The sequence below is a fragment of the Ipomoea triloba genome, chromosome 6, assembly GCF_003576645.1.
Source record: "Ipomoea triloba cultivar NCNSP0323 chromosome 6, ASM357664v1".
Classification (NCBI taxonomy): domain Eukaryota; kingdom Viridiplantae; phylum Streptophyta; class Magnoliopsida; order Solanales; family Convolvulaceae; genus Ipomoea; species Ipomoea triloba.
In genome coordinates, this window is record NC_044921.1 from 2,569,660 (window position 1) to 2,584,848 (window position 15,189).

The 15,189-nt window shown below is 37.4% G+C and overlaps 2 protein-coding genes across 3 annotated transcripts; both read left to right on the forward strand.

Moving 5' to 3' along the window:
- The first annotated feature begins 6,806 nt into the window (after positions 1-6,806).
- LOC116021630 (polyadenylate-binding protein-interacting protein 5-like) lies at positions 6,807-10,496 on the forward strand. Of its 2 annotated transcripts, none has more exons than XM_031262083.1 (3): positions 6,807-7,028; positions 8,149-8,602; positions 10,085-10,496. In XM_031262083.1, exons 2-3 carry the CDS (start codon positions 8,183-8,185, stop codon positions 10,232-10,234), a joined length of 570 nt encoding a protein of 189 aa, XP_031117943.1. In that variant the 5' UTR covers positions 6,807-7,028; positions 8,149-8,182; the 3' UTR covers positions 10,235-10,496. The 2 variants fall into 2 exon arrangements, with proteins under 2 accessions (XP_031117943.1, XP_031117944.1); XM_031262084.1 differs by having other exon boundaries at positions 7,027-7,140.
- Positions 10,497-12,872: 2,376 nt separating this feature from the next.
- Positions 12,873-15,063, forward strand: LOC116022952 (dnaJ homolog subfamily B member 1). Its single transcript, XM_031263874.1, has 3 exons — positions 12,873-13,070; positions 13,490-13,791; positions 14,361-15,063. The coding sequence occupies exons 1-3, from the start codon at positions 12,906-12,908 to the stop codon at positions 14,812-14,814; spliced, it is 921 nt and encodes a 306-aa protein (XP_031119734.1). The 5' UTR covers positions 12,873-12,905; the 3' UTR covers positions 14,815-15,063.
- Positions 15,064-15,189: the final 126 nt, after the last annotated feature.

Here is a 15,189-nt window from a genome sequence, read left to right on the forward strand (position 1 = left end):
TTTGATCGTACATCGTTAAAATTTCCGCGGTGTACCGAACCTAGCCCAATTTCAAGTTTCGGTTTGGATAAATTTTGGTTTCAAAATTATTCCTGTTTAAATTATTTTCTACCGAAACTTTATCTGTTTGGACCCCAACTGATAAGTTTAAAAATACTCCATTATTTTATTCTATTTTATTTCTTCCATGAAGACATTCTCCTCAAAATTGATAATTGTCCCAAGCATGTTTATTCCCCTTGTCCCTTTTGTCTTGCCTTGGCCGAAATACAAAGAGAGGGAGAGAGCATGAGCTTTCATCTTCTTCATCCTCTTCTTCCTTGCTTCAAGCTTCCATAGCCAATCTCCACACAAGTCTTCAACTATTCGGTAAGTTTGCGGTTTTATTCGGTTAAAAAGTCTTGATTTCTTCCCTAGAACTTGATTGTAGGTAAAGATTTCTTAAATATGTTGTTATGGTGGTGTATTCTACCTAGGATTTTTCGGTGAAAATTGGGGAAAAATCATCCAAGATCATTTCTAAGGATTTGTAGCCATTTTGAGGTAAGGAATTCCCTTAAGTTGGAATTAGTCACTTGAAGTTGGATAATTGATTTTGGTTGAAATATGTTGTTTTGGAGCTTTGGGAATATTTTTGTATACATGTTCATAGCTTGAATATGCTTGTATATGTTGTATTTATGTCCATCTAAGCTTATACTTGTGGAAATAGAGAAAGGAAAATCAGGGTAGATTCTGGCAGTAACTTCCGTGAATTTTTGGGAAATATCGGTAAGGTATTTTGATCCAATTGTTTTTATAAATGTAGTTCTATAAGTGTAGAAGCTGCATATAAACTCTCATAATTTTTGGAGTAGTATAAGTGTGGTTTCAAAATTATTTTCCAAAACCGGTCCAGAGAGAAGAAAAATCCGGACAGCACACTGCCAAGGGCAAAAATGGAATTTTCTGTGTATATTCGTGAACCTAGGTGACCAAAACTTTTTATGAACATTAAGTACTATGAGTTAGGGTTCTACCATAAAAATTTCAAGTGAAAAAGAGTTCGGGAACTATTTTTACCGGCCCAATCTTTCGGACTGCGCAAAGCTGTATTTTCTGGACAGAAACTGTCAAAACCAATTTTTGACAAAAATATTTTTGTAACAAAACTAGTGACGAAATTTTGGGATGTCACAACCATATTTGGATGAAATAAATTATTTTGAAATTACTATTTGATTCCAGGAAAGAAAAAGAAAAATGTTTTAAGAAAAATGTTTTGAGAGACAAGACTTGTGAACCAAGTTGAGAATGGTCATTAATTTCAAAATGGGGACTTGATTTTGTGGAAAATGTCCACAAGGAGATGAGAAAGGAGGGAAAATGTTTTTAAAACCTTAGTTTCAAGAAGTTAAAGAGGACCTTGTCATTTATATTACCTCGGGCTATAGTACCGATGGTCTTCTTCAATATATGTACGGCAGTATACGCCAAGCCTCTACGTCACTTCGTCAGGCGTGGGGAGTTTCTGCGTCACTCAGTCAGGCGCAGGTTTTATTCATACGTAAAGCGAAGTCTATTCGCCAAGTCTCTACGTCACTTCGTCAGGCGTAGGGAGTTTCTGCGTCACTCAGTCAGGCGCAGGTTTTATTCATATGTAAAGCGAAGTCTATTCGCCAAGTCTCTACGTCGCTTCGTCAGGCGTAGGGAGTCTCTACGTCACTTCGTCAGGCGTAGGGAGGCTCTGCGTCACTCAGTCAGGCGCAGGTTTTATTCATACGTAAAGCGAAGTCTATTCGCCAAGTCTCTACGTCACTTCGTCAGGCGTAGGGAGTCTCTACGTCACTTCGTCAGGCGTAGGGAGGCTCTGCGTCACTCAGTCAGGCGCAGGGAAGTTTTCTATATCACTCAGTCAGGCGTAGGCCGTGGGGGTGTGCACACTTAAGTATAGATACTCATGTCATTTTCGGGTTGGTATTAGCTTTATGGACCTAGGTGGGGCCAAACTAGGGACCATAATGATGAACCTTCGTCCAAGGGATCACGAACGAGACTTGGGGCAGGACCGTAATCCCCATGTCCAGATCCGATTTCGGTCTAGTCAAAGAAACTTGTATCCTCAATAAGGTCTCTTGCTTCTAGTCAGAAACTAAGTAGCGTTTTCGTAATTAAAGGCAACTAGAGGTCATAATTGTGGCATTGACATATGTGATAGACAGGGATAGTTCTGAAAACCTATCCTATATGAAAAGAAGTCAAAGGCAACCTAGCTTGATGAACTAGGAAGTTTGATAAGGAAATGTGTTGTGACTTATATACTCATTATATGCTTGTGATTATATGGCATTAATTGTTGATTGCAGTAATGAAAGGCATGGACACCATATTTGGTAATGTGTATTTACCTTTATGAATTATTTGTCAAAACTTTTATCTGATGGAAGTGACAAATGGATTACCTTACTTAGCCGTTGTGCTAACTACACTTCACCGTGTACGTCATTTCAGATGTCATCCAGTGAAGGATCCTGTAGCCCGGCAAACACTCCTGATCATGTTTGCCCGGGACCTACTTTTGTTGGTCAGCCTTTGCATGACACGCCGGACAGAGACCCCTATTCTCCACCCGATTCTCAAAGCTCTCCAGACTATACTCCAGTGTCCCCTGACTATACTCCAGCAACCCCAGTCAGCCCAGTCAATCCTTATTCCTTTTTGGACTTAGTAGATGAGTCAAATGCTCAGTATGGGTACTACCCCATAGAGCTTATTCCCGGTTCTGACCCTATCGAGTTCATTGTCCGCTACCCGTGTCTGTGGGACTCCGACCCACGAGATTTTCATGACGAGTGGTCAATGATGTTAGTCGAGTGTCGCTTCCTCGATCACATCATGTGGTTCGAGGGAGAGTGGCACCTCGTCTGGGGCACGTACACCACACCGGTGTACCTAAGTTTGGATTAGAGGGCCAGAGTTGGGAAGTTTTTGGATGGTTTTCTCTTTTTGTGTATATATATCTTTTGGTAGCCTTAGTTTTGGCTGGCTCTAGTTTGTTAGGGTAGTGGAGGACCCGAAGTTTGTAATAACAGCCGTCGGACAAATTCTTGTAAATACCTTTTGATATTAATATATATATGCTTAGAATATTATATTTTGATGTTTGAGGTGTTGATGTTGAGTGTGTCTCTTTTAGCCTGTGCACTTAGAGTGGAAGTTTTATCAAAGAGGTGATATGCTTCACTCTAAGTGTGGCGGTAGCACCCAGTTTACTGCTGTAAGATGTAAGCTTCCGCAGCGTTATATTACGCATATCGTAATAGTTGTCGGAGCAGAAATTGGGGTGTTACATTTACCCGATGGTCCAACCCCGCATTAGAACGTTATCCTAATTGCAATTGACGTCAATGGAGCTACAGATCAGAGGGTATTCGTGGACACAGGCAGCAGTGTTAATGTCATGTATCTCGAAACATTCACCAAGTTGGGGCTGACCAAGGAGAATCTACACCAGGTGAGAACACCTCCAGTAGGATTCACATGAGACAGCATAGAGCTAGAGGGTTGCATCACCATGCCTATAGAGATCGGAGAATACCCCAAGGTACGGGCCATCAATATGGAATTCATAGTCGTGGACCTGAAATCTGCACACAACATAATCTTGGGAAGCCTTAGTTTGGAGGACCTGGGAGCCGTGGTATCGCTTGAACACCTGTGTTTGAAATTCCGAACACCTGAAGGAGTAGGGACTACCAGATGTGATCGCCAGGCGGCACGATCCTGTTACCTCCTCACGTGCCGCCAAATAGGGAGTTGAGATCTACATGTGCAGACTATTACAGAAAGGACTGCCAAGGAAGAAGCTAGGGACATGGCAGAACCCGCGGCAGAGCTAGAGGAAATGCCCTAAGTAGAGGAATATGGTGTATTTTACAATTTTAGTTAGACTCATAATATGTATTTGCAAATTTTGTCCGCTTCACGACGAAATTTTATTAACTCTAAATAGCTGCATAACAAAAGTATTGTTACTAGTACAGACCAATTGACTTATCCATCACCGAGTGGAAAACCTATACCCATTGCAAGTGGCAGACTCGTATTCCCACCACCGTGTGTAAGAAATACATACTCACTAGGCAATGGAAGACTTATACCAACCACCAAGTGGAAGACATATACCCATTAGCCAGTGGCAAACTTGTATTCCACCACCGTGTAGAAGAAACGCATACTCACTAGGCAATGGAAGACTTATACCCACCACCGAGTGGAAGACATATACCCATTAGCCAGTGCCAGACTCGTATTCCCACCACTGTGTGGAAGAAACGCATACTCACTAGGCAATGGAAGACTTATACCCACTACTGTGTGGAAGACACATACCCATGAGCCAGTGGCAGACTCGTATTCCCACCACCGTGTGGAAGAAACGCATACTCACTAGGCAATGGAAGACTTATACCCACCACCGAGTGGAAGACATATACCCATTAGCCAGTGGCAAACTCGTATTCCCACCACCGTGTGGAAGAAACGCATACACACTAGGCAATGAAAGACTTATACCCACCACCGAGTGGAAGACATATACCCATTAGCCAGTGGCAAACTCGTATTCCCACCATCGTGTGGAAGAAACGCATACTCACTAGCCAATGGAAGACTTATACCCACCACTGTGTGGAAGACACATACCCATAAGACAGTGGAAGACTCGTATACCCACCACCATGTGGAACGCATACTCCCTAGGCAATGGAAGACATATATTCGTCACCGCGTGGAAAACTAGGCAATGGAAGACTCATACACTCAGCAATGGGAGACAGCCATGGGAGACAGCCAAGGGAGACAGCCAAGGAAGACAACCATGGGAAACAACCAAGGAAGACAGCCAGGGGAGACAGCCAGGGAAGACAGCTAGGGGAGACAACCAAAGGGAGACAGCCAAGGGAGTCGGCGAGCCACGAGAGTCAGCCACGGGAGACAGCCATGAGAGTCAGCCAAGAGATACAGCCACAAGAGACGACCAAGGGAGACAACCAGGGGAGACAGCCAGGGGGCCTAGTGAGTATATTTAAAAAAAAAAAAGATGAAGAAATGAGAAAGGGAAAAAGAGTAACACATGAAGACTCACCCGCAGCAACAAAAAGTCAGCAAGGGGCAAAGGAAGAGGGGAAGAGAGAGGTTAGAGAGAGAGAGGAAAGGTGGGAAATGAAAGCTAAGTTTGAAGAGGTATTTATAAGCAAAAAAAAAATTCTATTTACATATTGACCGAAGCAGAAAAGCACAATTATGCTTTCCCGAGACTTTGTATTAACAAAATCCCAAGAAAGTGGAGGACTGGATGATGGATGATACACTAGGCCTGGGCTACATGGACCGGCCCAAGAGAGCAATTGGATCAAGAAAGCCCAAGAAGAACCCTCAACACAAAGCAACAGAAGAGTTTGATAAGGATTGGACTTAGCACTTGTAATATTAGCAAGATTACGGCTTATTAGTTATAATGTAACCTGGACTCCCAATAGGAGGCGGTCCAGGATTCTTATTCCTTGCAGGGCTCTAGGCCCAAAATATGTATAAATAGACCATCCATACACGGAGAAAGGGACAAGCAATTCTGAGCAATACAATACCTATGTTCTCTCGTTATATTTTCCTACATATTTCCTATACTTTCGCTATTCCAATAGGTAGTGTTGGTCTGCCTTTGACAACCCAAAAGTCATAAAACCAACATATACAATTATATAATGTTTTATTGTTGGTGTTAAAATTTTTTACAATGGTGCATACTTTATGATGTTATACTTTGTGCTTTGTAATGTACGTATAAGAAGAGTGCGTCATTACAAAATTTTCGTATTGTTCTTTTTACTATTAATCGATCAACTTTTGTGACATTTTTAAATATATATTTCAGCTGCTGTTGTTGTTGTTGTTGTTGTTGTTATTATTATTATTATTATTAGTCCATCAAATTTGTATTCTTACCACTTTTAGTCATTTGCATGGGTTTTTCAACCAAACATCACCTGAAATTAAATTTTTCATAAAATTGATGTTTTATTAAAAAATTTATTGAAAGGATTAAAAATTGTAAAAAATTCAAAGTTTTTATAAATTCAACCTTTTTTTAGCTCAATTTACTGAGATAATTTTACGATAATCGCATCAATTGTACATAAAGTATCAATATGATAACAAAAGAATAAAAGAAGTGAGAAATGATGAATTTAAATGTAACAACTCCCAAAAAAAATCCGCTTATCATTCATCATTGAATCATGTATACATATGCAAAGATAATCCTTTCATATCTCATCATATAATATACGGAGTAAATAAGAAGATGAAGAGGTGGCAAAGGAAAGTTCATAGAATAATGGCCATCAATATACATATATTTATAACAAGTCTATATACTAGTAATAAAATGATAATCAACAATTATAAATGAAAATAGTACAGAGGGACCAAAGTGAAAAAGTAATCTTATTACTCCTTCCATCCCATTTATTTGTTCTATTTACTATTCATTAATCAAATTAACTCCTTTTTTATTTATTTTTTTAGTATTTTTTACTTATTTTAAATTTGATTTTTTGTGTTTAATAATATTTTATTGTAATTTCTAAATATATAAATTTTATATACTAATACTAAATTTAATATTATAAAAAATTAAATTAAAAATAAATTTAAATAAGCCTCATTAATCGACTCACACATATAAAATAAAACGGAGGAAGAATTATTTTGAGATTATTGGAATCGAACTACAGATGGACAAATGGAGGTGGCACTTGGCAGACAGAGTTGGTATCGAGTAGAGACGTAACGCGCGCGCAGTGGAGAGTGGAGAGTGGAGAGTGGAGAGGCGACAAAAGAGAGATAACCGTCTTTGTCATCATCAGATCGTCACATTTCTTGGTTTCAGGCTACTCTCTCAAAACCAGCTTTCTTCACTCTCAAGCCATTTTTGCCACAAGTAGGGTTTCCGAAGCTCGCAGGAAGCCTAGATCGCTCTCCTCCAGGTTTCTCACGATCTCTCTCGCCCTCTGTTTCTTGTTTTTCCGATCACCTGTCCCCGCCTGTACCTGTGAGGCCGTGATTTTTCGCATTTTATCGATCACTTTAACAATTCTCGTAATTCTTTCAATTATTCTTTCTGCTTTATCTGTGATTAAACTATTTTTAATCGTTTTTCCTTTTGGTTTTCAACTTCATGTAACCGTCTCCGTTATTATTTAGATTATTACTATCGATTCCCCGTCTTTTCGTGCTCGCTCTGTTCCTATATGTGTGTGTGTCTATATATATGCTTTTATCTTGGCTTGATCACCAAAACTAGTAGCTCTGTGTGGAGATTCGTGTCGTTTGAATAGTTTTTTGCCTTGAAGCATCTCCGTAATCGAGAATTCTCTGTGTTTTCTCTGCATCTGAGTCATTAAAAGGTTTGCCTCGATAGTTATGCACAAAGGCAGGATACAAATTGTCAGTCTTCGTTTTTGTGTGTACATTTTGGTTTGCTATGTCTACTTATGTGTCAATTGTCATTTGATGTGATAAATCATGCTTTACTGGTCTATCTTGACTTTTGTTGTCTTGATTTGGCCGAGTATATTTAATTTATGTAAGCCAGCCATCATGTATAAGCTTTCAAGGAGGTTCATATCTTTGCTAATGGATTTGTACCCTGACCTGCGAGCCTAGTTACTAATACTTGCCACCTATTATCACGTGATTTGTATTTCACAATGTAAAATTTGAAATTTAAGGTGTAACTATTTAAGAAAAAAATCTGTGGCAAAGTAATTAGGGTCTTTCAAACCTTCCTCTTTGGTGTGAGTGTTTTCTGTCCAACTTCCAATCACCCATGTCACACTGTTTAGTTTGTATCTACCATACCAAAGTAGATTTGACATGCCAAGAATGCATTGTGATCTGAACTTGTATGTTGAAATCTCATGTCAATACTCCTGTGTGATATGCATCTGATATATAATAAATGGTTATGAATGGATTTAGAATGTGCTTGGAGATGTTGTATGCAGTATCATGTAGCTTTAATGCAGTCCTTAAAATGAAACCGTTACATTTTAAAAACAGTCCTCATTGTTCCTTTATGCTCATAATGTGATTATTATTTTTCAGTGCTTCAACTGCAAATTCTATATGGTCTGTAGCCATGATTCCCATGAAGGCAGGAAAATCTACTTTGAATCCACATGCTGAAGCTTATGTACCACTCTCCAAAAGAGTGTTACCCACTAAAGACAGTGCTAAGTCTCCAGGGATAGAAAATAAAGACGGAAATGAGGCTGGCTTGCTGCCGACTGGAGTTACACCAGCTCAATATCAGCAGCAGTTAGCCCAAAGGACTGAACAATATTACATGCAGCACTCTCCTAGTGATGACTTTTTTGGGTCATCATCTCAAGGTCAACATGAGTTTACAGATACAGAGGTTTTGGATATGGAATTTGACATTGACATGCAATACCTTCGGAGAACTTTTCGTGATATATCAGAGGAATCACTTTCTCAAGTCTATTTAGTAAACAAGTGTGACCTGGAAGAAACTGTTGACATGCTAAATCAACTTGAGGTAAATGCTTTGATTTTGTTGTACTGATACAAGTAACTGTGCTTTTTCTCTTAGATTTATTGTATTATTTTAAGTTTGTTTGTGTCTTGTTTTATTCCACGTGTGAGGGCAGGCATTGATTTACAATTTTTATCTGCTAATGCACACTGTCATCTTCATGCTCATAACATCTTATAGTGAAATCCTAATGCATGATGCTCCTAATTTCAGGCTAAGAGTTTATTACCTTAATAGATTCTTTACTTATTTATTTTTTACAGAGTTTTACATGCTATTCACATTGAACCACAGAAAAACTATCTTTAATGAAGACTGAAATATAGCGATGTGTAATGAAGTCTGCGTGTGTAGATGAATTGGAGAAAAATAACTTTAATAAAGAAACTGGTTATAGTAAATCTTACCTTTTTTATTTTGCTTCACACTAGTAGAAGACAATTACATGTGAGGTTTTTTTGTTTGATTTTCATAACTATATTTAGGGTGTGTTTGGTTCATGGGTTTACACATTAGGAATGAAAATCAAAATCATAGTTACTGTTTGGTTGACAACTTTTTAAAACACAACTATGGGTTTTGATTACCCATTCAATTAAAAATTCCATCCCTAATTAAAAACGAGTATCATTCCATCATATTGATAATATAATTTTTAAGTTTGGATTAGTACTTTTAGATTTTTGTTTTGATTTTTTTAATTCATATTGATGCTTTGGATGTCATAATATTAGGATCAATTGCCTTGATTTTTTGTTTTTGTATTTTTAGAACATTTATTCTTGTTATAGGGTCATACAGAACCAAACATCAATATTGGTAATCATTCCAATTCCACCATACTACCAAACATGCAAAATACTTTCACAAAAACCCATTACCATTACCAAGTATTTGATTCCGATTCCCATGTACGAACCAAACACACCCTTAGACTTGCTCTTGGTCATTATTTTTGAAGAAATAGCCAAATAGTTCATCATTTTGTCCTTATCTCTTTCTTATTTAGCTCTTTTCTGATGTGTGGCTGTTGTGTTTTGGCATAGAGGTGGGGAAGGAAAGGTTACTTGTCAACATATGCTCTATTGTTTCACTGCTAGATTGTGTTTTGACTTCATATAGCTCATGGGATGTTAGATTTGATTTTCTTAATTTGACTAGGTTGGTTGTGTTTGAGAGAGAGAGGACATTGTTTTTTTTTTTCCTGAGTCTATTAGTTTCATGGCAGAATACTGATGTGTGAGAGAATGCAATCGGAGAGTTTGTCTTTTTGATATGTCAGATTGTTCATTATTTTATAGTCGTCACCAGAAACAATGATAGCAGCTACTGGCCTCCAAAATTTGTCATTTCTTTTTGAGTGAATGTTCAGATATTTTGATTATCTAATTAGACCCCCGGTTGATGATTAATTTATGCGTTTGACATTTTGTCTGATGAAGATAGTTTTGTTAATGTTTGTTTCCACATGGTTGTTCTGAAAAGCTTCCTGATTGTCTGGACATTGGTGATGAGTCGGAACCTGGGCCTTCTTCGGGTGAAGCTTATAGTCAGAAACTGAAGAAGGTGAGTGATGAAAGCAGCAGCACAGTTGCTTCGTCATCAGGCTCGTCATGCTCGGAGCCTGTGAGTTAGATGTTTGTTGGGTTTGGAGATGAAGTGTGAATTTGATGAAAGGTTTTTAGTTGAGAGGTGTGAGCAGTGATGTTTCAGCCCCCCATGTTGTATAGCACAATACTGCTTTGTACTTTTGGTTTTAATTCTGATCTCAAAGTGGTCTTTGCTTGATAGAGCTGAGAGAGATCATCAACAGCTAGTCTTTGTTAAAATGCACATTCAAATATCTGATATAGCCCTGAATTTGGGGATAAAACACTAGTTTCATTTTGTCCATTCACCACAGGATGCCTTCCCTGCCTGTTTCAACTAATTAATGTTCAGGCCAATATAATAATAATAATAATAATAATAATAATAATAATAATAATAATAAGCTATGTTATGGCAATGTGCCCCGTCCTAGTCTTGGATGGGGAAAATTTTCGGGGACTGGGATGGGGGACGGGGAATACATGTAATTCCCCGTCGGGGATGGGGATACCCTCTCGGCCCCGTCCCCGAATCATTATTATAATTAAAATTTTTAAAATTAATATATATATTAATTTTTTTTAAATAAGACTTGAGTTTTTATTTTTTTTAAATGAAAAATTACAGTAATTTAAAATTTTGACTAAAAATTGATCGGGAATCCCGTCCCCGCCTAATTTCTTGCGGGGACGGAGATGAGGATGGGGACTACTTTCAAATTCCCGCGGGGGACGGGGTGGGGAGCAGGGGTGTAAACGAATCGAATCGAGTCAAATATTTGACTATTCGATTCGAATTCGACTATTTTGAGAACTATTCGAATTCGTATTCGATAAATATTTGAATCTAAAATTTTATTCGTATTCGATTCGACTACATTATTCGAATATATTCGATTCGACTCGAATATTCGAATTCAAAATGCCTAACAGCCTAATCTAATTTTTTTTTTTTACGAATTCTTCAATAAATTAATATATTATTATATTAATATTTCATTAATATATTAATTTTATTATATATATATATATATATATATATATATATATATATATATATATTCGAATATATTTGAATATAGTCGAATCAAATACCTTCTGATTCGTATAAAATTCGATTCGAAATATGTATTCGAATTCGGATTCGTATTCGAATCGAAATATTCTTATTCGTATTCGAATTCGAATCACGAATCGAACTAAAAATATTTGATTTGTTTATCCCTAGCGGGGAGTATCCGTTGCCATCCCTAGCTATATACAAGTCAGCCAATAGATTCAATAACATATTAAATCTGGTACCATTTAATATGATTTGATTGGATTAATTTATCAAGGATTTTTCCATTTAGTTTAGTTACGTTAAATGACTATAGTGTTACAGAATTTGTTAAGGATTACAAAGAAATTATTACAATTAGCAAATTTTTTTTCTTTTTAGTCCTAAAATTTAATCTTTCAATTCCATTAGCTGCTTGTATGTTTAAAAAAATAATAATAAAGAAAAACTATTCTAAAACTAAATATACATATATTCACCATGCTATGGATTATTAGTGTGGATGTAATTAAGGCTAAGTTTTTAAAGTGGGCCCTTTTTCACTTTTGCATATTTTCACTTGATGAAATCTTAAAATTGTACTTTGAATATTTTATTTTTTTTGGTCCAGGTACATCCATTCCCAGAACCTGGCTCCGGGAGGCACGGGAGCTGACCTAAAGGGAATCGTCACTTCTGGTAATCGAACCCAATGTCTCCCAAAATTCTTAAATTTTTTCCCACAAAGAAAGCTCACTTGCCACTTGAGCTACCGAGTTAATTACCGATTTGGTCCCTCGACTATTGGGATTTCACTACTTTGGTCCTCGACAATTTTTCTTACCCAATTAAGTCCTCGACTTTGAAAAAATTAACCAATTTGGTCCTCCGTTTATTCTGGTGTTAAACAACCGTTAAATCAGGACCAAATTGGTGAAATCTCAATAGTCAAAGGACCATTTCGGTAATTAATTTTGACTGAAATGGTCCCTTGACTATAGTGAAATTACTAATTTGGTCCCGATTTAACGGATATCAAATGGTAAAATAAACGGGAGGACCAAATTGGTTAATTTTTTCAAAGTCGAGGACTTAATTGGGCAAGAAAAATTGTCGATGATCAAAGTGGTGAAATCCCAATAGTCGAGGGACCAAATCAGTAATTAACTCTGAGCTACCCATTGTGTTACTTAGAATATTTTATTAAAGTAAAAGTAAAAGAGAGATATGCTATGTTATGTCACTTTGCAATCTTCCCATTAATAGAGATCGATAAAGTCTAATTTATTTAGTAAATAATAATAAGAAGTTAAAAAGTGTAAAGTGGTATTAAAAGAAGCTAGCAAAGGTTGGCTAGGAACGCGGTGACCAATCCAATCCCTTAAAAAAAAAAAAACACCAAAAAGTATAGTATTGTGATTTGTGGTTTCATCGATCATTTCATTGTCTTTGTTAAAACGTCTTCAACAGAGGAATTTCAAATTTAATTTACATACAATATGTAGTAACATATTGAGAAGCTTCAATTGATATATTCATGCACTTAACAAAGCCACAATTTCTCTCTAGCTTGGATTCATATATATATATATATATATGATTCCTGCAGATACATGAACATATATATTCAAATTAAACCCGCCTCTAGAATACATAAATAGAGAGAGAGAGAGAGAGAATGGGAATGGATTATTACAGTGTATTGATGGTGGAGAAGACAGCGACGGATGAAGACCTGAAGAAGGCGTACAGAAAGGTGGCAATGAAATGGCATCCCGACAAGAACCCCACCAACAAGCTCGAAGCTGAAGCCATGTTCAAGCAGATCTCCGAGGCCTATGAAGTCTCTCTCTCTCTCTCTCTCTCTCTCTCTCTCTCTCATCATTTTCAATTCATTCTTTCATCTTCTCTTCTTTTCCATCTGCATATATACACATCCACCCATTTCGATCTATTTCCAACCCTAACCCAATCCCAATCCGAATCCCTAACAATTTCTTCATTCCTATATATATATATATATATATATATATATATATATATATATATATATATATATATATATATATATTGGTTGTCATTAATTAAGAGTAGTGTGTGCGTTTCCATTTTCATAGTATTGATAAACATGTGATGTAGGATTTGGGTTTTACATGTATGTATCATTTTAGATTGGGCGATAGATAGATAGATATATATGATGTTGTTGAATTGAATTGAATTAGAAGCTAAGGTTGTGATGGATGGGATGGGAGCATGCAGGTATTGAGTAATCCACAGAGAAGGCAAGTGTATGATGAAGATGGTGAAGAAGGGCTAAAAGACATGCCACCAGCGGGTTGCTCAAACCCCCCTCGAAACGCAGAGGATATATTTGCAGAGTTTTTCGGAAGTAGCCCTTTTGGATTCGGGAGCGGTTTCAGAGCAGGAGGAAGTGATGGGAATAGCAGTATGCCAAAGAAACCCCCTCCTGTTGAGAGCAAATTGCCTTGCACCCTTGAAGAGCTCTACTCTGGTTCAACTAGGAAGATGAAGATCTCAAGAACTGTTGTTGATGCCAATGGGTGCGTGTCAATCTTACCCTTAAATATATTATTTTAAAACATTCAGCCTCAAAAACCTGACTTATAATTACAGGAGCCCCGTCTCCGACCATATTCCGAGCCTTCTCCTTTTCCAGAGAAGGTGATAGATTTATGGACTTCAATGCTCTAAAATAACATATTTAAGGGATTAATTACAACATTGAAAAGTTTAAGGACCTAATTACCTTCTTGAGTCAAATTCAGAGGCTTATTTGATCATTTTTCTATTTTATTTTTGGTCCCCTAATTATTATACATTAATCACATTTGATATTTGACTATTAAATTCTTTTAATTAGATGTATGAATATGTAATTTGTATCATATTTGATCTGTTCAATTTTATGGCCATCTATTACCTGCTCATTCGCAGCACTTCCCCACAATAGTTGGTCAATGTAGGAGCACGCAATAGTTGGCCATGAAATTGAACAGATCAAATGTGGTACAAATTATATATAATAATGAGGAACAAAAGTGAAATTTTGTGTTTAGTTATTATTATTATTATTATGCAATGAATTGAAGAGTAGGTATTGGTGGTGCAGAAGAATAGTACAAGAATCGGAGATATTAAGCATTGACGTAAAGCCAGGGTGGAGGAAAGGAACAAAGATCACATTTCTAGACAAAGGAAACGAGCAGCCGAGCCAGCTTGCTGCGGATCTGGTTTTCGTGATCGACGAGAAGCCCCACCAAGTGTACAAGAGAGATGGTAACGATCTGATGATGAAGTACACGGTGACGCTAGCGGAGGCCATCGGAGGGACAACCTTGAACCTCACAACCTTGGATGCGCGGATCTTGTCCATACCACTCACTCAGATGGTGAAGCCTGGGTATGAGTTTGTGCTTCAAGGAGAAGGGATGCCCATCGCTAAGGAGCCTTGGAATAGAGGCGATTTGAAGATCAAATTTGAAGTTACATTTCCCACCCAATTAACCCCACAACACCGAACTGCACTCAAGCAAGCTTTAGGAGGAGCTGAATGCTCCAGTTAAGTTAAGTTAATGCCCGGGTTTTGTCATGTTTAGTCCTACACTTTTAAATTCTTTGACTTTTAAATTGTATCACCTGCCAATGGACTTGTGGTCTAGTGGCATTTGGTTGTACCACATGTTGGAGGGGGCAGGTTCGAGCCTCAGTGGATCAGCGATGCTAACTCTTTGTGCTTCAGTAGGTTGAGAAAGTAGTTTATGAACAGATATTACATTGTAACCGAGTCAGTAGTACTCAAAACAAAAAAAATTGTATCACCTATAATCATTTAACTTTCAAAATTTAATCAATAGTGGTCCTCTTAGAAGAACCAAGAATGGTTAAAATTTGATAGTAGAAGAACAATAGGTGATTAACTTGATCCACAGATGACAGCA